Source organism: Oryx dammah, unplaced genomic scaffold (genome assembly GCF_014754425.2).
Source record: "Oryx dammah isolate SB20612 unplaced genomic scaffold, SCBI_Odam_1.1 HiC_scaffold_11, whole genome shotgun sequence".
Taxonomy (NCBI): Eukaryota; Metazoa; Chordata; class Mammalia; order Artiodactyla; family Bovidae; genus Oryx; species Oryx dammah.
Window position 1 is genome coordinate 22350948 of NW_024070195.1, and position 22556 is coordinate 22373503.

General features: G+C 39.4%; 1 protein-coding gene and 1 non-coding gene across 2 annotated transcripts; one reads left to right on the plus strand and one right to left on the minus strand.

The window, feature by feature from the left end:
* Nucleotides 1–2061: 2061 nt before the first annotated feature.
* Nucleotides 2062–3003, minus strand: LOC120870371 (putative olfactory receptor 2B3). Its single transcript, XM_040250030.1, has one exon. It carries the CDS (start codon nt 3001–3003, stop codon nt 2062–2064), a length of 942 nt encoding a protein of 313 aa, XP_040105964.1.
* Nucleotides 3004–8795: 5792 nt separating this feature from the next.
* Nucleotides 8796–8867, plus strand: TRNAC-ACA. Its single transcript has one exon. It is a non-coding gene; the product is annotated as a tRNA-Cys (tRNA).
* Nucleotides 8868–22556: the final 13689 nt, after the last annotated feature.

Consider the following 22556-nt stretch of genomic DNA (forward strand, 5'->3'; position numbering starts at 1 on the left):
AAGATAGGTCTAGAAAAAGAGTATGGAACTGGGAGTGTGAAGATGAAAAGAAATGGAGAGGTGGGAGGTAGAAAAGATTAATGACTGATTTGTCTTGGTAATGGTTTTGATATGGAAAATTATGCAGGGGATGGTTTAAGATATGGCTAATGGTTTCTGATTTGCAGATTCACAACAAGTGAATCAACTTACTAAAATAGTGAGCTTTAGAAGAGGACTTTGTGGTGGAGAGAGCAGGTGTTCAGCTTTTCATTGTGTTGAGTTGGAAATGTCTATCATATATTCAAAAAGAGATGGCAGTGGTACAAAATGGTTGGGAAATCTTAAAAAAGGCACTTATACTGAGATATAATTGTATTCATTCATTTACAGTGTCTTGAAATGCTTATTGCTTTCTTTTTGTGCTAAACAAACATTTTAAACTCCAAATATTTAAACTTTTTCCCTTTCCCATTTATTTGAAATGTCACATTTAGTAAACACATGCTTATTATATATTCTGCCATATGCTGCACTTACGTTTTTAGATAGTTTGTGCTACTGCTACCTTCTGTGCTTCTAAGTATTCTCCTTTCATAACTGGATAAAATCCAAACTTTTCAGTTATCATCTCCAGCCTCTTTTTGTATGTGTTTTGTAACCTTTTCTCTGCTGCCTAAAATGTTGTCCCATCTATGCCCTTACCTTGCTAACTGCAAGTAATTATTTAAGTATCTGAGTTTAAGAGTCGTTTCCTCTGTGAACTAGAATATTTTTTAGTAGAGGAACTCTGATTGTTTTCTCTCTGGTCTAGTGCTACCTAGTGATCAATAAATATTTATTGAGTGACTTCCCTGGTGGCTCAGACAGTAAAGTGTCTGCCTACAATGCGGGAGACCTGGGTTCAATCCCTGGGTCGGGAAGATCTCCTGGAGAAGGAAATGGCAACCCACTCCAGTATTCTTGCCTGGAAAATTCCATGAACAGAGAAGCCTGGTAGTCTACAGTCCATGGGGTCACAAAGAGTTGGACATGACTGAGCAACTTCACTTTTCACCTGAAGAAAGTGAATTAATTCAGATCAATGTTAGAAAAATTTCCTATTAACATTTTTATAAATAACATCATAATTTAGGGGAGATCCTGTGTGCTTGGTGCAACACTTGGGACAAGTAAGGATTTGGGGAATGAAAGAAGAAAGGAAAAAAATGCCATTCATTGGAAATAAAGGGATGAATTAAAAACAGGGTTGGAAATAAAATTCAAATGAGGGCTTCCTTGATGGCCAGTGGATAAGAACCCACCTCGCAATGCAAGGGACACTGGTTTGATCCCTGACCCAGGAAGATCCCATGTGCCACAGAGCAACTAAGCCCGTTTGCACAACTACTGAAGCCCACATGCCCTAGAACTTGTGCTCCACAACAAGAGAAGTCCTCTCATCACAACCGCAGTGTAGGCCCCACTCACCCCAACAAGAGAAAGCCTGTGTGTAGCAACGAAGACCCAGCACAGTGAAAAATAAATAAATAAATATTTTAAAAATTCAACTGATATTTCCAGTTTCTAAGATGAGAGGCACACACTTAACTAGTTTAAAGTCAGCTATTACTAGATTTGGGACAGACTACATGCTTGGAACAGTTCTGAAGCGTGCAGATGAGGACTTGTGTGCTATGGGAAAATGTCTGTCTTGGGATTGCTGGTCATTTAGTCAGAAAGATATGGAACTCCCTAACTAAGGTGGTAGACAAGATAGTTCTCTAACATATAGTATAAGTGGGAAGGTAAACCATCCAAGTGTTCTGAATAGTCAGGCATTGACAGGAGGGAATTAGCATGGCTTGGCCTCAAGAAACAAAGTTCATTGAGGAACCTTATAGAAGGCAAAGGAGCTTTTAATTTAGAAAAATACAGCTTATGGTTTCAGCATTGCTTCCTGAAGCTAGGAAGATTTTCTAACTGTTGACCTAATTCCGTAAACTTGTAAGAGCCTGAAAAATAGAAAAATTAGTTCAAACATTATTACTATTTTCAAGAGAAAAAAAGACTCAGAAGATTCTCATCATGATGGAACACTTCTTACTTTTTATAGTAAAATGTTAACAGCATCAGCCTCTTAAAGGCCTCCTTCATATCTTTATTTCTAAGGCTATAGATGAGGGGGTTCAACATGGGTGTGAATATCCCATAGAAGAGGGAAACGATTTTCCCCCAGTCCTTAGAGGTGGAAGAAGGTGGTTGTAGATACATGTATATGCCTGTTCCAAAAAAGAGAGAGACTACAACCATGTGAGACCCACATGTCCCAAAAGCTTTCCGTCGTCCTTCTGCCGATTTGATTCTTAATACTGCTTGAGCTATGAAGCCATAGGAGATGAGGATCAATGTCACTGGAATTAGCAGAATTAACACGCTGAAGAAAAAAAGCTCAGCAACAATAGGCTTTGTGTCAGCACAGGACAACTTGAGAAGGGCAGGAACCTCACAGAAAAAGTGGTCCACTTCTTGATGACCACACCGTGGCATGTTAAGGGTCAAGGAGGACTGCAGCACTGAGTTGCTGAAGCCAGTGAACCAGGACAAGGCTATCATCCTCAAGCAGAACCAAGGGTTCATGATGACAACATAGTGGAGGGGTCTACAAATCGCCACATACCTGTCAAAGGACATAACAGCAAGGAGGAGACACTCAGTAGCACCCAGGGCCAGGAAGATGATGAGCTGGGCCACACAGCCAGCATAGCTGATGGTCTTCTTGTTGTGAGAAATATTCGTCAGCATATGAGGGACTGTGCTTGTGGTGTAACAGAGATCTAAGATGGACAGATTAGCAAGAAAGAAATACATGGGAGTGTGAAGCTTGGGATCCAGAATGCACACCATCATGATGGACACATTGCCAAAGATGGTGGTTGTGTATGATATTAATAGTAACATAAAAAGAGGTTTTTGTAGCCAGGGCTTGTCTGAAAAGCCAAGTAGTACAAATTCTTTCAGGGAACTCTCATTTGCCCAATTCATGATGATGCATTTATTTTTCATTCCTAAAAAGTATAAAATAGGAAAGTGGTCAATAGATAATATTGACTACTCTTATTGTAACAGAACTGAATTTAGGATAATCATAGTGAATGATTCGACACCAAATATATAGTCAATTAAATAGAACCCTGTAAAATATAATATGGGTATTGTATAGTTAAAAAATAGGTCTTCTGTTTTAGTATTTATGTTTGACTTTATGAAGCAAACATCACATTTAAATGCCAAGAATATGAACCTGTATGCATGAAACATGGACAGTTACATGTGCTCAATACATTTCAATTCTTATCCCTTTTGTTATACTGCTGCTGCTGCTGCTGCTAAGTCACTTCATTCGTGTCCGACTCTGTGCGACCCCATAGATGGCAGCCCACCAGGCTCCGCCATCCCTGGGCAAGAACACTGGAATGGGTTGCCATTTCCTTCTCCAATGCATGAAAGTGAAAAGTGAAAGTGAAGTCACTGAGTCATGTCCAACTCTCAGTATTTTAAGAAGAAATGCTGTTTTAATTCAGTAGTTTTTAATCCATGCTCAAAATGCTGAGTAATATAGAGGTTATAAGAGCATCATGTAAATCTGAACTTGATCTAAAGAAATTATGCTTGTTTTAGTAGTATATTCTTGGGATATTTTTGAGCTGTCTCTCTAAAATGACACATATGAACATCCATTTCCACAGAGCTATCATGAGTATTAAATGCTTTGATTCATGGTAAAAAATTATGACTAACTTGTGGTTTATAATGATGATCACAGTTGACATCTCCCAGCATCTCCAAATACCTTGATGAAAACAGCAAAATGCATAAGCTAATTGTTGACTTACTACCATGTGACAGGCATTGCTTAGTGCCTGAAATAATTCTTTCTAATTCTCACCAAAACCCTAATAAATGGATATAATCTACATTTTATTGCTACTATGACTCAATGAGAATAAATAATTTGCACACTCTGTAATCTTAAGGCCAAGACGCAAAAGCAGAATTTAAAGGCCATTCATTTTTATATATTCCTTAATTCCACCTACATATAGAGAAAGCAGCAAAGGAAGACACAAGAGTTGTAAACAATGGAATCAAGGAGCCAAAAATCAGATAAAGTTGATTTTCTTCAATCTGTGAAAGTTATCAGTTATTTAGTTATATGACCCAAGGGCATCTAAATTCCTTTAGTCTACTTTGCATGTTTAAATTTTCATTGCTTAGAACTACCCCATTTGAATTTACAAGCATAAAAATAGATAGTGCTGCTAGATTGACTTAAAAAAGAAGATATAATAATAAGAATTGACATATTTTATACCAGAGTGGAATACTTTTTTCCCCAAGTTAGTAACACTGATATATAAACAAACTATAACTTTAGCATGGGATGCCTACATGAGAATGAATAGAGATGGTGCTAAGATCTATAATTCTTTCCATTACATGAAGTTTTAATTTTGGCTTTTTAGCTACAGATACACATTATTTAATAAATACCAATAATATACTCTCAGTTGAAAAATAGAAAAGGATGTAAGACTTGACTTATTTGTGTGTACATTTAAATTTTCACATGAAAAATTTCATACACTGATAAAGGATAGTCAAAATGAAAAATGTGTAGTTTATGGCAAAAATGGTTAACATACTAAAATATAAGTAATTAGTACATAATAATTATGAGAAAAGGCCAAAACTCCAATAAAAAAAGAGCAGTGGATATAAATAGACAGATTGGACAAGAACAAGTATGACGCAAAGGTGAAAATAGAAAAGATGTACAATTTTTCATCAATAAAGAAACAAATCAAAACAGGGAAATGCTGCTTTGTCTGTTCAATTCTGCTGCTGCTGCTGCTGCTGCTCAGTAGCTTCAGTCGTGTCCAACTCTGTGCTACCCGATAAACGGCAGCCCACCATGCTCCCCCGTCCCTGGGATTCTCCAGGCAAGAACACTGGAGTGGGTTGCCATTTCCTTCCCCAATGCATGAAAGTGAAAAGTGAAAGTGAAGTCTCTCAGTCGTGTCCCACTCTTCACAACCCCATGGACTGCAGCCTACCAGACTCCACCATCCATGGGATTTTCCAGGCAAGAGTACTGGAGTGGGGTGCCATTTCCTGCTCCTGTCTACTCACTAGATAATGTTTTTAAAAATCGCCTTAAAAGTTAGCTTTTCAGAACATTGCCTCTGTAGCTAGAATCTCCCAGCATCTTATATGTGATCTGTATAAGTGAAAGTGTTAGTCGCACAGTCAAATCCAACTCTTTGCGACCCAGTGGACTGCAGCCTTCCAGGCTGCTCTATTCATGGGATTCTCCAGGCAAGAATACTGGAGTGGGTAGCTATTCCCTTCTCCAGAGGATGTTACCAACCCAGGGATTAAACCCAGGTCTTTAGCATTGCAGGCAGATTCTTTACTCTCTGAGTATGGTTCTGGGCAAATTGATGAATATTCTTGTGTTCAAAATTCACAGATTCTGTATTGATAATAAGAGAGTTATTGTATAGGTTTAATGCAGCAAGGCCTACACATCTGAATTTAGGACAGCTCTGGAATATAGAGCTGTGAATGTGAACTAGTTATCACTAATAGCATCAAGAGCATTAATCATTATCAGTAAGTATTAATAGTAATAATGTATCATTATCTCCACTTCCCATGTATATGAAAAAAACAGACAAATTACTACTGGTGGAGCTGAAACATTATAATTTTATGATAATATAGTATGAAATGATTATATGTGCATGTCATTTTTTCTTTGTGTCTAGCATAATACTGAGAACATTGCTTCCCAGTAAATGATAGTCAAGTCAATGGTTAGTAAGAGACATTGAGTTGCCTGAGGGCATGAGAAATAAAAACACTTTACTCAACAGCTGGGTTTTTTTTTTTTCTATTTCTTTTATTTCTTTTTATATATATTTTTTCACATCTTTTACTCAATACTCCTTCCCACATTTTGTATGTCTCTGATGTCATTGATGCTCATTCATCAGTTCACTTTTTACATTATCAGAAAAATGAAATTACCCTTGGTAAAGGACATTTTCATCCCACTGTTATGACAACTCTTCTCTTATTTCTATATCCTCTACTAATTAAAAGAATCCTAAATACTCCTTTTTTTTTTTCTATGACAATATAATGGGCAAAAGAGTGAAATGATAACAAGTGTTTTTGGAGCCACTGAAAATATTTGACCTTTATTTCAAGATTCCCAGGAAGCAAATTGAACTCTGCTTATTGAATGTGAAGCAACCTAGAGGCAAGAAAGTATATGAAATGATCTTGAGAGATCTTTCCCACTCAATGATAATAACATAATTCTGTTTAGTAGACATCACTCACCTTTTCTCTTTTCTAGTGTTGAAAAGATGTCTACACCATTCTTTGTGCATGTTTTGAAGGAAGTTTGGTCCAAAAACACGATGAAAAATGCAGTGACTTTTTGACATTTCACCTCTTGTGAAATTCTTATTCAGCTACATTTTGCCCACAGATTGAGAATGAAATTAGCACGTAACTGGACTGAATCAAAAACATATGAGAAAAGTTCATATGATGAGGTAAAAGTATACTAGAGATAGTGTCTTCAGTCACCCAGGCGTTTTTGAATGACCCTAGCTCTTCTCAGCAAGCTCCTAATACAATGAGAAGCTGATTTTATAAATACCAGCAACACTGACAGAGTCATGGAGAGAAGGTTTAGCTGTAATTGAAGGCTTACCGTTCATACAATGCTCTGTGCTCTTTTAGCCCTAGAGATTCCAGAGTCCCTCAAGTTTAATTGGTCATTGTGTCCAGAGTGAAACTATGTGAACTCTGTTTCCCATAAGGGTAGCATAATACTGGCACATAGATGGTTCACACATATTAAAAACTAGATTGAAAATACTAGTCATGAAGCATAAACCATGAAAAATAAGTTTGGGATTGTTTAATCAGGAAAGTACGAGACTATATGAACTTTTAACCCATTCTTTTAAATAGTCTTAAGGTCAAATACTGAGACCACAGATGGTGTATATGGGATAATAGTATTTCTATTGTTCATTGGTTTTTTGATGAATGTGCTTAGTTTAAACCTGCTAGAGAGCTCCACATTAAAAAACTATTTCATACAAAGTTTGGGAAGTCAAAAGTCATGGATTTTTGATTGAGTGTGGAATCAGCATTCCTAACTTCTGCGTTGTCAAGGCTCAACTGTAGTAGAAACATATGGAATTGGAACAGGAATAGTTTTTGGAAATAAGTTGATTTACTACTTGATATGTGCTCACCTAATATTTGGTATGATGAAATTGAACTGAGTGTCAGCGTAGATATAATCTCAAAGAACATCTTTTGCTAGTAGTTTAATGTATTTGTTTTCACTTGTTTCTCTTTTGTATAATGCATTTTTTATAAATTGTAAAATCATCTGTGTAGAATATAATCATTTTCTAAATTGTTACATTTCTTAGTACCTGCCCTTATTGTTCAGTTCACTCACCCAGTTGTGTCCAACTCTTTGTGACCCCATGGACCTCATCACGCCAAGCTTCCCTGTCCATCACCAATTCCCGAAGCTTGCTCAAACTCATGTCCATCGATTTGATGATGCCATCCAACCTTCTCATCCTCTGTCATCCCCTGCTCCTCCTTCCTTCAATTTCTTGCCCAGCATCACGGACTTATTTTTAATGAGTCAGTTCCTTGCATCAAGTAGCTGAAGTACTGGTGCTTCAACTTCAGCACCATTCCTTCCAATGAATAGTCAGGACTGATTTCCTTTATGATTGACTGGTTTGATTTACTTGCAGTCCAAGGGACTCACAAGAGTCTTCTCCAACACCACAGTAAAAGTGCAACAATTCTTTGGCGCTCAGCCTTCTTTATGGTCCAATGCTCTCATCCACACATGACTGCTGGAAAAACCAGACCGACCTTTGTTGGCAAAGTAATGTCTGCTTTTTAATATACTGTCTAGGTTTGTCATAGCTTTCCTTCCAAGGAGCAAGCGTCTTTTAATTTCATGGCTGCAGTCACCATCTGCAGTGATTTTGGAGCCCAAGAAAATAATGTCTCTCACTGTTTCCATTGTTTTCCCATCTATTTGCCAGGAAGTGATGGGACTGGATGCCAAGGTCTTAGATTTTTGAATGTTGAGTTTTAAGCCAGCTTTTACACTCTCCTCTTTCACTTTCATAAAGAGGCTATTCACTTCCTCTTTGCTTTCTGCCATAAGGGTGGTGTCATCTGCATATCTGAGGTTACTAATATTTCTCCCGACATCTTGATTCTGGCTTGTGCTTCATCCAGCCCAACAATTTGCATGATGCATTCTGCATATAAGTTAAATAAACAGGGTGACAATATACAGCCTTAATGTACTCCTTCCCCAATTTGGAACCAGTCCATTGTTCCATGTCCAGTTCTAACTGTTGCTTCCTGAACTGCAAACAGATTTCTCAGGAGGCAGGTCAGGTGATCTGGTATTCTCATCTTTTTAAGAATTTTCCAGTTTATTGTGATCCACACAGTCAAAGGCTTTGGCATAGTCAATAAAACAGAAGTAGATGTTTTTCTGGAATTATCTTGTTTTTTCTGTGATCCAGTGGATGTTGGCAATTTGATCTCTGGTTCCTCTGCCTTTTCTAAATCCAGCTTGACCATCTGGAGGTTCTTGGTTTATGTACTGCTAAAACCTAGCTTGGAGAATTTTGAGAGTTACTTTGCTAGTGTGTGAGATGAGTGCAATTGTGTGGTAGTTTGAACATTCTTCCCTGGAGGCTTCCCTGGTGGCTCAGAGGTTAAAGCGTCTGCCTACAAAGCAGGAGACCTGGGTTCGATCCCTGGGTTGGGAAGATCACCTGGAGAAGGAAATGGTAACCCATTCCAGTATTCTTGCCTGGAGAATCCCATGGACGGAGAAGCCTGGTAGGCTACAGTCCAGGGGGTCACAAAGAGTCGGACACGACTGAGCAACTTCACTTTCACTTTTTCACTTGAACATTCTTCAGCATTGCCTTTCTTTAGGATTGGAATGAAAACTGACATTTTCCAGTCCTGTGGCCACTGTTGAGTTTCCCGAATTTGCTGGTGTGTTGAGTGCAGCACTTTCACAGCATCATCTTTGGGGATTTGAAATAACACAGCTGGAATTCCATCACCTCCACTAGCTTTGTTCACAGTGATGCTTCCTAAGGCCCACTTGACTTTGCATACCAGGATATCTGGCTCTAGGTGAGTTGTCAGGAAGCATTTAACAGGAGGCTTCTTGTGTGCTGTTTTGGATCTGTAGGAATCCTCTGTTCCTTATTAATTCCTGAATATTCAGGGATTAAGAGGAGAGGCAAGCCTCTCCCCCCGGGGCTGAGAGATCCAGGCATTTCCTTCGTTAGTTTTTCCATAGGGTGATTAGTACCCTCTTCCTTCTTGTGAACCATATGGTAAAAGTGATTATTTACAACTCTCTCTGTCTCTTTAATATGGATCACCTATGTTTCCTAAGTCTGGAATTTTAATCTTTATCTTTGCTGAAAATAACTACAGTATATATGCCCACACCATGTTGATTAAAACACCTTTGCTCCATCAGAGCTTTGGTCCCTGTGTCTTGATTTCTCTCTCTCTCTCTTTTTTTCAGGCTGATCCCCTGGAGTGCAGAGGCTCTCTGAGTTCACTTTCCTGCCCGGGCTTCTAAGGCCCTCTTGAGAAGGCACTCTGTGCCTTCACCCCATCAAGAGGGCGCCTGAGGCCTTCGTGAATAGAGTAAGCCCTGCGCAGGGGCTTTATTGTCTTTCTGCGTAAAGCAAGGAATATCAGCTTCTTTCTCTCTCCTTTACTTTCTTATTGGTTGACTCTGGAACACCAGGTTCCAGTCCATTAAAGGACCACAACAGTGAGTGATCACACCACTGGTAATCTCAGTCTTAAGATCTTTTTCATATAGTTCTATGTATTCTTGCCACTTCATCTTGATATCTTCTGCTTCTGTTAGGTCCATACTGTTTCTGTCCTTTATTGCGCCCATTTTTGTATGAAATGTTCCCTTGGTATATCTGGTTTTCTTGAAGAGATCTCTAGTCTTTTCCATTCTGTTTTCCTCTATTTCTTTGTCTTGATCACTTAGGAAGGCTTTCCTATCTCTCCTTGCTATTCTTTGCAACACTGAACTCACATGGGTATATCTCTCCTTTTCTTTTTTGCCTTTAGCTTCTCTTCTTTTCTCAGCTGTACATAACATCTCCTCAGACAATCATTTTGCCTTTTTGCATTTCTCTTTTTTGGGGATGACTTTGATCACTCCTCCTGTACAAGTCACGAACCTCCATCCATAGTTCTTCAGGCACTCTGTCTATCAGATCTAATCCATTGAATCTATTTGTCACTTCCACTGTATAATCATAAGGGATTTGATTTAGGTCATACCTAAATGGTTCCTGCAGGCAGGAATCCCTCAGAAGAAATGGAGTAGCCATCATGGTCAACAAAACAGTCTGAAATGCAGTACTTGGATGCAGTCTCAAAAACGACAGAATGATCTCTGTTCATCTTCAAGGCAAACCATTCAATATCACAGTTATCCAAGTCTATGCCCCAACAAGAAATGCTGAAGAAAATGAAGTTGAACAGTTTTATGAAGACCTACAAGACCTTTTAGAACTAACACACAAAAAAGATGTCCTTTTCATTATAGGGGACTGGAATGCAAAAGTAGGAAGTCAAGAAACACCTGAAGTAACAGGCAAATTTGGCCTTGGAATGTGGAATGAAGTAGGGCAAAGACTAATAGAGTTTTGCCAAGAAAATGCACTGGTCATAGCAAACACCCTCTTCCAACAACACAAGAGAAGACTCTACACATGGACATCACCAGATGGTCAACACCAAAATCAGATTGATTATATTCTGTGCAGCCAAAGATGGAGAAGCTCTATACAGTCAACAAACACAAGACCAGGAGCTGACTGTGGCTCAGATCATGAACTCCTTATTACCAAATTCAGACTCAAATTGAAGAAAATAGGGAAAACCGCTAGACCATTCAGGTATGACCTAAATCAAATCCCTTATGATTATACAGTGGAAGTGAGAAATAGATTTAAGGGCCTATATCTGATAGAATGCCTGATGAACTATGGAATGAGGTTCATGACATTGTACCGGAGACAGGAATCAAGACCATTCGTATGGAAAAGAAATTAAAAAAAGCAAAATGGCTGTCTGGGGAGGCCTTACAAATAGCTGTGAAAAGAAGAGAGGTGAAAAGCAAAGGAGAAAAGCAAAGATATAAGCATCTGACTGCAGAGTTCCAAAAAATAGCAAGAAGAGGTAAGAAAGCCTTCTTCAGCGATCAATGCAAAGAAATAGAGGAAAACAATAGAATGGGAAAGACTAGAGATCTCTTCAAGAAAATTAGAAGTACCAAGGGAACACTTCATGCAAAGATGGGCTCAATAAAGGATAGAAATGGTCTGGATCTAACAGAAGCAGAAGATATTAAGAAGAGGTGGCAAGAATACACGGAATAACTGTACAAAAGATATCTTCATGACCCAGATAATCATGATGATGTGTTCACTAATCTCGAGCCAGACATCTTGGAATCTGAAGTCAAGTGGGCCTTAGAAAGCATCACTACGAACAAAGCTAGTGGAGGTAATGGAATTCCAGTTGAGCTGTTTCAAATCCTGAAAGATGATGCTGTGAAAGTGCTGCACTCAATATGCCAGCAAATTTGGAAAACTCAGCAGTGGCCACAGGACTGGAAAAGGTCAGTTTTCATTCCAATTCCAAAGAAAGGCAATGCCAAAGAATGCTCAAACTACCACACAATTGCACTCATCTCACATGCTAGTAAAGTAATGCTCAAAATTCTCCAAGCCAGGCTTCAGCAATACATGAACCATGAACTCCCTGATGTTCAAGCTGGTTTTAGCAAAGGCAGAGGAACCAGAGATCAAATTGCCAACATTCACTGGATCATGGAAAAAGCAAAAGAGTTCCAGAAAAACATCTTTGTCTGCTTTATTGACTATGCAAAAGCCTTGACTGTGTGGATCACAAGAAACTGTGGAAAATTCTGAAAGAGATGGGAATACCAGACCACCTAACCTGCCTCTTGAGAAATCTGTATGCAGGTCAGGAAGCAACAGTTAAAACTGGACATGGAACAACAGACTGGTTCCAAATAAGAAAAGGAGTATGTCAAGGCTGTATATTGTCACCCTGCTTATTTAACTTCTATGCAGAGTACATCATGAGAAACGCTGTACGGGAAGAAACACAAGCTGGAATCAAGATTGCTGGGAGAAATATCAATCACCCCAGATATGCAGATGACACCACCCTTATGGCAGAAAGTGAAGAGGAGCTAAAAAGCCTCTTGATGAAAGTGAAAGAGGAGAGTGAAAAACTTGGCTTAAAGCTCAACATCCAGAAAACGAAGATCATGGCATCCAGTCCCATCACTTCATGGGAAATAGATGGGGAAACAGTGGAAACAGTGTCAGACTGTATTTTGGGGGGCTCCAAAGTCACTGCAGATGGTGACTGCAGCCATGAAATTAAAAGACTCTTACTCCTTGGAAGAAAAGTTATGACCAACCTAGATAGTATATTCAAAAGCAGAGACATTACTTTGCTGACTAAGGTCCGTCTAGTCAAGGCTATGGTTTTTCCTGTGGTCATGTATGGATGTGAGAGTTGGACTGTGAAGAAGGCTGAGCACCGAAGAATTAATGAGTTTGAACTGTGGTGTTGGAGAAGACTCTTGAGAGTCCCTTGGACTGCAAGGAGATCCAACCAGTCCATTCTGAAGGAGATCAACCCTGGGATTTCTTTGGAAGGAATGATGCTAAAGCTGAAGCTCCAGTACTTTGGCCACCTTTTGCAAAGATTTGACTCATTGGAAAAGACTCTGATGCCGGGAGGGATTGGGGGCAGGAGGAGAAGGGGACGACCGAGGATGAGATGGCTGGATGGCATCACAGACTCGATGGACGTGAGTCTGATGGGAGGCTTGGTGTGCTGCGATTCATGGAGTCACAAAGAGTCAGACACGACTGAGTGACTGAACTGAACTGAAATGGTTTGGGGCTTCCCTTGTGGCTTAGATGGTAAAGAATTTGCCTACACTGCAGGAGATCCAGGTTTGATCTCTGGGTTGGGAAGATCCACTGAAGAAGGAAATAGCAATCCCCTCCAGTATTCTTGCCTAAAGAATTCTGGACAGATGATCCTGGTGGGCTACAGTCTGTGGGGTCACAAAGAGTTGGAAACGACTGAGTGGCTACACGTTCTCTTTCTTTTCTTTGAATAGTCTAGAGGTTTTCCCTACTTTCTTCAATTTAAGTCTGAATTTGGCAATAAGCAGTTCATGATCTGAGCCATAGTCAGCTCCTGGTCTTGTTTTTGCTGACCTTATAGAATTTCTCCATTTAAGGCTACAAAGAATATAATCAATCTGATTTCAGTATTGACTATCTGGTGATGTCCATGTGTAGAGTCTTCTCTTGTGTTGTTGGAAGAGGGTGCTTGCTATGACCAGTGTGTTCTCTTGGCAAAACTCTATTAGCCTTTGCCCAAGGCCAAACTTGCCTGTTATTCCAGGTCTCTTGACTTCCTACTTTTGCATTCCAGTCCCCTATGATGAAAAGGACGTCTATTTTGGGTATTAGTTCTAGAAGGTCTTGTAGGTCTTCAACTTCAGCTTCTTCAGATTAGTGGTTGGGCATAGACTTGGATTACTGTGATATTGAATGGTTTGCTTTGGAAATAAACAGAGATCATTCTGTTGTTTCTGAGATTGCACCCAAGTACTACATTTTGAACTCTTTTGTTGACTATGAGGGCTACTCCATTTCTTCTAAGGAATTCTTGCCTGCAGAAGTAGGTATAATGGTCATCTGAATTAAATTCACCCATTCCAGTCCATTTTAGTTCACTGATTCCTAAAATGTCAATGTTCACTCATGCCATCTCCTGTTTGACCACTTCCAATTCGCCTTGATTCATAGACCTAGCATTCGAGGTTCCTATGCAATATTGTTCTTTACAGCATCAGACTTTACTTCATCACCAGTCACATCCACAACTGGGTGTTGTTTTTGCTGTGGTTCCATCTCTTCGTTCTTTCTGGAGTCATTTCTCTACTCTTCTCCAGTAGCATATTGGGCTAGCCTACCGACCTGGGGAGTTCATCTTTCAGTGTCATATCTTTTTGCCTTTTCCACTATGAGCCAGCCCTTATTGTACAACATTCTTTTAAAAATTAATAGTTTGTAAGTATTTATATACTTTACCATTTTCCTATTAAATATTTGCATTTCCTTTTTTATTGACCGCTAGATGATTTACAACATTATATTAGTTTCAGTTTCAGGTGTACATCATAATGATTCAGTATTTTTATAGGTTATATTCCATGGCTATAATTCTCAGTGTTATACTATACATCCTTATTACTCATCTATATTATACATAGTAAATCCCATACCACAAATATGCCCCTCTCCCTTTTGCATAATCACTAGTTTGTTTTCTATATCTGTGAATCTGTTTCTGTTTTGCATGTCTATAAATGGAATACTGCTGCTGCTGCTAAGTCACTTCAGTAGTGTCCGACTCTGTTCGACCTCATAGACGGCAGCCCACCAGGCTCTGCTGTCCCTGGGATTCTCCAGGCAAGAAAGCTGGAGTGGGTTGCCATTTCCTTCTCCAATGCATGAAAGTGAAAAGTGAAAGTGAAGTTGCTCGGTCGTGTCCAACTCTTTGCGACCCCATGGACTGCAGCCCACAAAGCTCCTCCATCCTTGGGATTTCCCAGGCAAGAGTACTGGAGTGGGGTGCCATTGCCTTCTCCCAATACCTTGTGTATGCTCAATTTCTCCTTCTATGCAAAGGAGACAACATAATGTGCTGTATGTATTAATGGCTGTACCCCCTGAGAGAATTTCCTCTCACTATTGCCCTTTGGGGTGACACCTAAGTTAGGATCTTCTGTAGCATTTTTTCACTTATGACTCACAACAACACATAAAGCTGACTATATATTAGAGTCCTGAAATTTTTCTTTCCCCAGCATCTGGTCGTTTGGGGATCCTTATGAGGCCATAAGTATAGTTTAAGTGTGCAACACTGATGTAACAGAGGTAGGTTAAGTGTCTGTGCCATTAGTTCACATAATTTATGTCCTCTGGACATGATCTGGTCAGATCCAAATGTTTGGTTTCCAGTTGTATGTTGGATTTTTACTGCATGAATCTAACCTTATGAGATGGTGGATCTGACAACATCGAGCTCAGATAGGAAGCCCCAGTTACATAATCACTTGATGCTTATACTACATCAGAATAGCTGCTTTGTAAGTATTAGGTTAGTGCAAAAGTAACTGTGGTTTTGGACTGTAAATTTTTTAAAAACATTATAACTAGGCTCAAACATATCTTTGTTAATCAAAACAGGAGCCACTACAATCAACACATTTTTGCCAATGAGAAATAAGTCTGTTTATTCCTGTAGCATAAAAATCTATGCTTTGGGATCCAACAAACTCTTGGAAAGCATATTCTGCCTCCTTCTGGTTGTGATAATTGTTTCCTTGCAAAACTTGTCATGATGCTTGAAGAAGTGGTAGTTGGTTGGCAAGAGAGGTCAGGTGATTATGGCAGATGAGAAAAAACTTTGTAGCCCAATTCCTTCAACTTTTGAAGTGTTGGTTGTGTGATGTGCAGTCAAGTATTGTCATAGAGAAGAAATGGGCCTCTTCTGTTGACCAATGGCAGCTGCAGGCATTACAGTTTTTGATGAATCTCATTGATTTGCTGAGCATACTTCTCAGATGTAATGGTTTCACTGGGATTCAAAAAGCTATAGTGAATCATACCAGCATCAGGCCACCAAACAGTGACCATGACTTTTTTTTGGCACAAATTTGGTTTTGGGAAGTGCTTTGGAGCTTTCTCTCAGTACAACCATTGAGCTGGCCATTGCCATTTGTCGTATAAAACCCACTTTTCATTGCACATCACAGTCTGACTGAATGGTTCGTTGTTGTGTAGAATAAGAGAAGATGACACTTCAAAATGATGATTTTTAAAAAAATTTTCAGTCACCTCATGAGGCACCCACTTATCAAGCTTTTTCATCTTTCCAATTTGCTTCAAATGCTGAATGACCACCAAATTGTGATTGTTGAATTCTTTGGCAACTTCTCATGTAGTTGCAAGAGTATCAGCTTTAATGATTGCTCTCAATTGGTCACTGTCAACTTCTGATGGCCAGCCCCTTTGCTCGTCATCTCCAAGGCTCTCATCTCCTTTACAAATCTTCTTGAACCACCGTTGCACCGTATGTCTGTTAGCAGTTCCTGGCCCAAATGGGTTGATGTTGCAAGTTTTCTATGCTATGTACAACCCATTAATAATTTGAATAAAAAGAGTTGCTCAAATTTGCTTTTTGTCTAACATCATTTCTATAGTGTAAAATAAATATAAACTCAAGTAATGTCATTAGCAAAAATCATAAAGTGAGAAATGCCAGTTTAAACAAGGTATAACATATCCACATTGATATAAGAATGTATTTCAACATCAGACAACAAAGTTCAACAATGCAAAACAGCAATTGCTTTTGCACCAACCCAATACATCTAATTTTCTCTTATGTGAGGCATTGCCCTGGTCCAAGACTCTAAAAGTCTGTATGACAATCTTTTTCCTTTTTGGCTATTCCATATAAAAAGTGTTTACTTAACTATTACAGATAAAGCTAGCACCACGAATATAATTTTTTACATGTTTCAAGCAACATGATAACTCTCACTGCTGCTTATATTTGTTAGAAATCTCTCTCTTGCTCTGAGACCTATTTATAACTTATAGCCTTCTCTGTCACCTGATAGTTCATAGCAGGTTACCCGGTGTGGTGTGTGCCACCTCCAAATGCACTGGATTCCATCAAATATTGTGCCTCTTTGTGTTAAGTAGAAAAAATGCAATACATTTTTCATAATATTAGAGAGAATGTACAAGCACACCTAAGATGATTGAACTTCTAAAACTTAACTTAATGTTCAGTTCAGTTGCTCAGTTGTGTTCAACTCTTTGCAGTGTCATGGACTGCAGCGCACCAGGCTTTCCTGTCCATCACCAACTCCCAGAGCTTACTCAAACTCATGTCCATTGAGTTGGTAATACTATCCAATCATATCATCCTCTGTCGTCCCCTTCTCCTCCTCTTTCAATCTTTCCCAGCATCAGGGTCTTTTCCAATGAGTCAGTATATTGCATCAGGTGGCCAGAGTATTGGAGTTTCAGCTTCTGCATCAGTCCTTCCAATGAATATTCAGGACTGATATCCTTTAGAATTGACTGGTTGGATCTCTTTGCAGTCCAAGGGACTCTCAAGAGTCTTCTCCAACACCACAATTCAAAAGCATCAATTCTTCAGCGCTAAGCTTTCTTTATAGTTCAACTTTCACATCCATATACGACTACTGGAAAAACCATAGCTTTGACTAGACGGACTTTTGTTGTCAAAGTAATATCTGCTTTTTAATATTCTATCTAGGTTAGTCATAGCTTTTCTTCCAAGGAACAAGCGTCTTTTAATTTCATGGCTGGTCAACATCTGCAGTGATTTTGGAGTCTCCCCAAATAAAGTCTCTCACTGTTTCCATTGCTTCTCCATGTATTTGCCATGAAGTGATGGGACCAGATGCCATGATCTTGGTTTTCTAAATGTTGAGCTTTAAGCCAAATTTTTCACTGTCTTCTTTCACTTTCATCAAGAGACTCTTTAGTTCCTCTTCACTTTCTGCCATAAGGGTGGTGTCATCTGCATGTCTGAGGTTATTGATATTTCTCCTGTCAATCTTGATTCAAGCTTGTGCTTCATCCTGTCTGCATTTCTCATGATGTACTCTGCATATAAGTTAAATAAGCAGGGTAACAATACACAGCCTTGATGTACTCTTTTCCTGATTTGAAACCAGTCTGTTGTTCCATGTCCAGTTCTAACTGTCACTTCTTGACCTGCATACAGATTTCTCAGGAGGCAGGTCAGGTGGTCTGGTATTCTCATCTCTTTGAGCATTTTCCACGGTTTGTTATGATCCACAGTCAAAGTCTTTGGTATAGTCAATAAAGCAGAAGCTTTTCTGGAACTCTCTTGCTTTTTCGATGATCCAATGGATATTGGCAGCTTGACTCTGGTTCCTCTGCCTTTTCTAAATCCAGCTTGAACATCTGGAAGTTCATGGTTCACGTACTGTTGAAGCCTGACTTGGAGAATTTTGAGCATTACTCTGCTAGCATGTGAGATGAGCACCATTGGGCGGTAGTTTGACCATTCTTTGGCATTGCCTTGGACCAGTTCATGGACCACAGCCTTGTCTAACTCAATGAAACTATGAGCCATGTCATGTAGGGCCACCCAAGATGTACACGTCATGGTGGAGTGTTCTAACAACACATGGTCCACTGGAGAGGGAAATGGCAAACCACTTCACTATTCTTGCCTTGAGAACCCCATGAACAGTATAAAAAGGTAAAAAGATAGGACACTGAAAAATGAACTCTCTGAGTTGGTAGCTCAGCCCAATATGCTACTGGAGAACAGTGGAGAGATAAGTAAAGAATGAAGAGATGGAGCCAAAGCAAAAACACCCAGTTGTGGATGTGACTGGTGATGGAAGTAAAGCCCAATGCTGTAAAGAATGATATTGCATAGGAACCTGGAATGTTAGGTCCATGAATCAGGGTAAATTGGAAGTGGTCAAACAGGAGATGGCAAGAGTGAATATCAACATTTTAGGAATCAGTGAACTAAAATGGACTGGAATGGGTGAATTTAACTCAGATGACCATCATATCTAGTACTTTGGGCAAGAAGGTCTTCCTTTGTGGCTCAACTGGTAAAGAATCTGCCAGCAATGCAGGAGACCTGGGTTTGATCCCTGGGTTGGGAAGATCCCCTGGAGTAGTGGAAGGTTTACCCACTCCAGTATTCTGGCCTGGAGAATCCCATGGACTGTATAGTCTGTGGATTTGCAAAGAGTCAGACAAGGTTGAGCAACTTTCACTTCACTTGGACAAGAATCCCTTAGAAAAAATGGAATAGCTCTGATAGTCAACAAGAGATCTTAAATACAGTACTTGGGTGTAATCTCAAAAAGAACAGAATGATCTCTGTTCATTTCCAAGGCAAACGATTCAATATCACAGTAATCCAAGTCTGTGCCCCAACCAGAAGTGCTGAAGAAGCTGAATTTGAATGATTCTATGAAGACCTACAAGACCTTCTAGAGCTAAAACCCCAGAAAGATGTCCTTTTCATTATAGGGGACTGGAATGCAAAAGTAGGAAGTAAGTCAAGAGATTCCTGGAGTAACAAGCAAATTAGGCCTTAGTACAAAATGAAGCAGGGCAAAGGCTGATAGAGTTTTTCCAAGGGAATGCACCGGTCCATAGCAAACACCCTCTTCAAACACAAGAGAAGACTCTAGACATGGACATCACCAGATGGTCAATACCAAAATCAGATTGATTGTATTCTTTGCAGCCAAAGATGGAGAAGTTCTATATAGTCAGCAAAAACAAGACCAGGAGCTGACTGTGGCTCAGATCATGAACTCCTTATTGCAAAATTCAGACTTAAATTGAAGAAAGTAGAGAAAACCACTGGACTGTTCAGGTATGTCCTAAATCAAGTCCCTTGCAATTATACAGTGATAGTGACAAATAGATTCAAGGGATTAGATCTGAGAGACAGAGTTCCTGAAGAACTACGGATAGAGGTACATGATATTGTACAGGAGGCAATGATCAAGACCATCCCCAAGAAAAAGAAATGCAAAATGGCAAAATGGTTGTCTGAGGAGGTGTTATAAATAGCTGAGAATAGAAGAGACGCTAAAGGCAAAGGAAAAAAGGAAGGATATACCCATTTGAATGCAGAGTTCCAAAGAAAAGCAAGGGGAGATAAGAAAGCTTTCCTAAGTGATCAATGCAAAGGAATAGAGGAAAACAATAGAATGGGAAAGACTAGCAATCACTTAATGTGGAGGGCCCTAAATCTTTGTAAGTTTTATCTTCCACCCTCTGACATGCATGCCATAGAATATTCAGACTTCTTGAAATGTCTTGCTCTTTAGATACGATTTAGGGCTTCCCTGATAGCTCAGTTGGTAAAGAATCCACCTTCAATGCAGGAGACCCTGTTTCGATTCCTGGGTTGGGGAGATTGCTGGAAAAGGGATAGGCTACCCACCCCAGTATTCTGGTCTGAAGAATGTCCATGAGGTCGCAAAAAGTCAGACATGACTGAGTGACGTTCACTTTCACTTAGATCTGATTAGGATGCTGCCATCAGTATTGTGGAATAGTTATATTCTGTGAAATATCAGGACAGTCAAGATTTTTGCAGACAATTTTGTCAGAAAAGGTACAGTTGATTTAGATCCAAGGTGGGACAGTGAGTATGTCCTATTGTTCTCACATAAATGTGAATTGCTTTTAATTCTCTGTACTGATGGGAATTGAAAATGATACACCTAATAGATCAACCATATGCTAGTGAAAGTGAAGTCGCTCAGTCGTGTCCGACTTTTTGCGACCCCATGGACTAGCCCGTCTGGCTCCTCCATCCATAGGATTCTCCAGGCAAGAGTACTGGAGTGGGTTGCCATTTCCTTTTCCAGGGGATCTTCCCAACCCAGGGATCGAACCTGGGTCTCCCGCACTGTAGGCAGATGCTTTACCATCTGAGCCACCAGGGAAATCCAACCATATGCTAGAACCTATATTAATCTTTTCTTGTTAAGATTGTACAACAGATACACAGCTGCAAACGGGGCAATCATTTGTTAGGTTTAAGCTTATGCACTTTCATGTGTCTTAGTACCCCTGGTACTTAGTAGATGGGAGCCATTATCAATTTATTCTCCATCTTCTGGTTCAAAGTCTGAACTAATCTATGCATTTTATTCAGGACACAGTATTGCTTCTGATCTTGGCTGATGAAGGGCTCGTCTATGGATTTTCCCTTGGCTTAAAAAAATTAATTTTTAAAATTTAATTGGAGGCTGATTACTTTACAATATTGTGGTGATTTTTGCCATGCATTGACATGAATCAGCATGGAGGTACATGTGTCCCCCACCAGAAACCCCCTCCCACCTCCCTCCCCATCCCATCCCTCTGAGTTGTCTCAGTGCACCAGCTTTGAGTGTCCTGTTTCATGCATCAAACTTGGTCTGGTGATCTATTTCAGATATGGTAATACACATGTTTCAGTGGTATTCTCTGAAGTCATCCCACCCTCACCTTCAGAGTTCAAATGTCTGTTCTTTATATCTGTGTCTATTTTGCTGTCTCTCATATAAGGTCATCATTACCATCTTTCTAAATTCCATATATATGGATTAATATACTGTATTGGTGTTTTTCTTTCTGACTTACTTCACTCTCTATAATAGGCTCCAATTTCATCTGTGTTATTATAACTGATTCAAATGCATTCTTTTTAATAGCTGAGTAATATTCCATTGTGTATATATATATATATATATATATATACCACAGTTTTCTTATCCATTCATCTGCCAATGGACATCTAGATTGCTTCCAGTTCCTAGCTATTGTAAACAGTGCTGTGATGAACATTGGGGTACACGTGTCTCTTTCAGTTCTGGTTTCCTCAGTGTGTATGCCCAGCAGTGGGATTGCTGGGTCATATGGCAGTTCTGTTTCCAGTTTTTTAAGGAATCTCCACACTGTTCTCCAGAGTGACTATACTAGTTTGCATTTCCACCAACAGTGTAGGAGGGTGCCCTTTTCTCCACACCCTCTCCAGCATTCATTGTTTGTAGACTATTTGATAGCAACCATTCTGACCTGCATGAGATGGTACCTCATTGTGGTTTTGATTTGCATTTCTCTGAGAATGAGTGATGTTGAGCATCTTTTCACGTGTTTGTTAGCCATCTGTATGTCTTCTTTGGAGAAATGTCTGTTTACTTCTTTGGCCCAGTTTTTGATTGGCTCATTTATTTTTCTGGTATTGAGTTGCATGAGCTGTTTGTATATTTTAGAGTAATTCTTTGTCAGTTGCTTTGTTTGCTATTATTTTCTCCCACTATGAAGGCTGTCTTTTTACCCTGCTTATAGTTTCCTATTGTACAAAAGCTATAATTTCCCTCACTGAGCAAAACTTTTAAGTTTAATTAGGTCCCATTTGTTCATTTTTGCTTTTATTTCAATTACTCTGGGAAGTGGGTCTTAGAGGATCCTGCTGTGATTTATGTCAGAGAGTGTTTTGCCTACGTTTTCCTCTAGGAGTTTTATAGTTTCTGGTATTACATTTAGATATTTAATCCATTTTGAATTTATTTTTGTGTATGGCATTAGAAAGTATTCTAGTTTCATTCTTTTACAGGTGGTTGACCAGTTTCCCCAGCACCACTTGTTAAAGAGATTGTCTTTTCTCCATTGTATATTCTTGCCTCCTTTGTCAAAGATAAGGTGTCCATAGGTGTGTGGATTTATCTC

What these genes read in the sequence shown, in the direction of transcription:
- LOC120870371 (XM_040250030.1), bottom strand. Translation starts at nt 3,003, where the DNA reads ATGAATTGGGCAAATGAGAGTTCCCTGAAAGAATTTGTACTACTTGGC.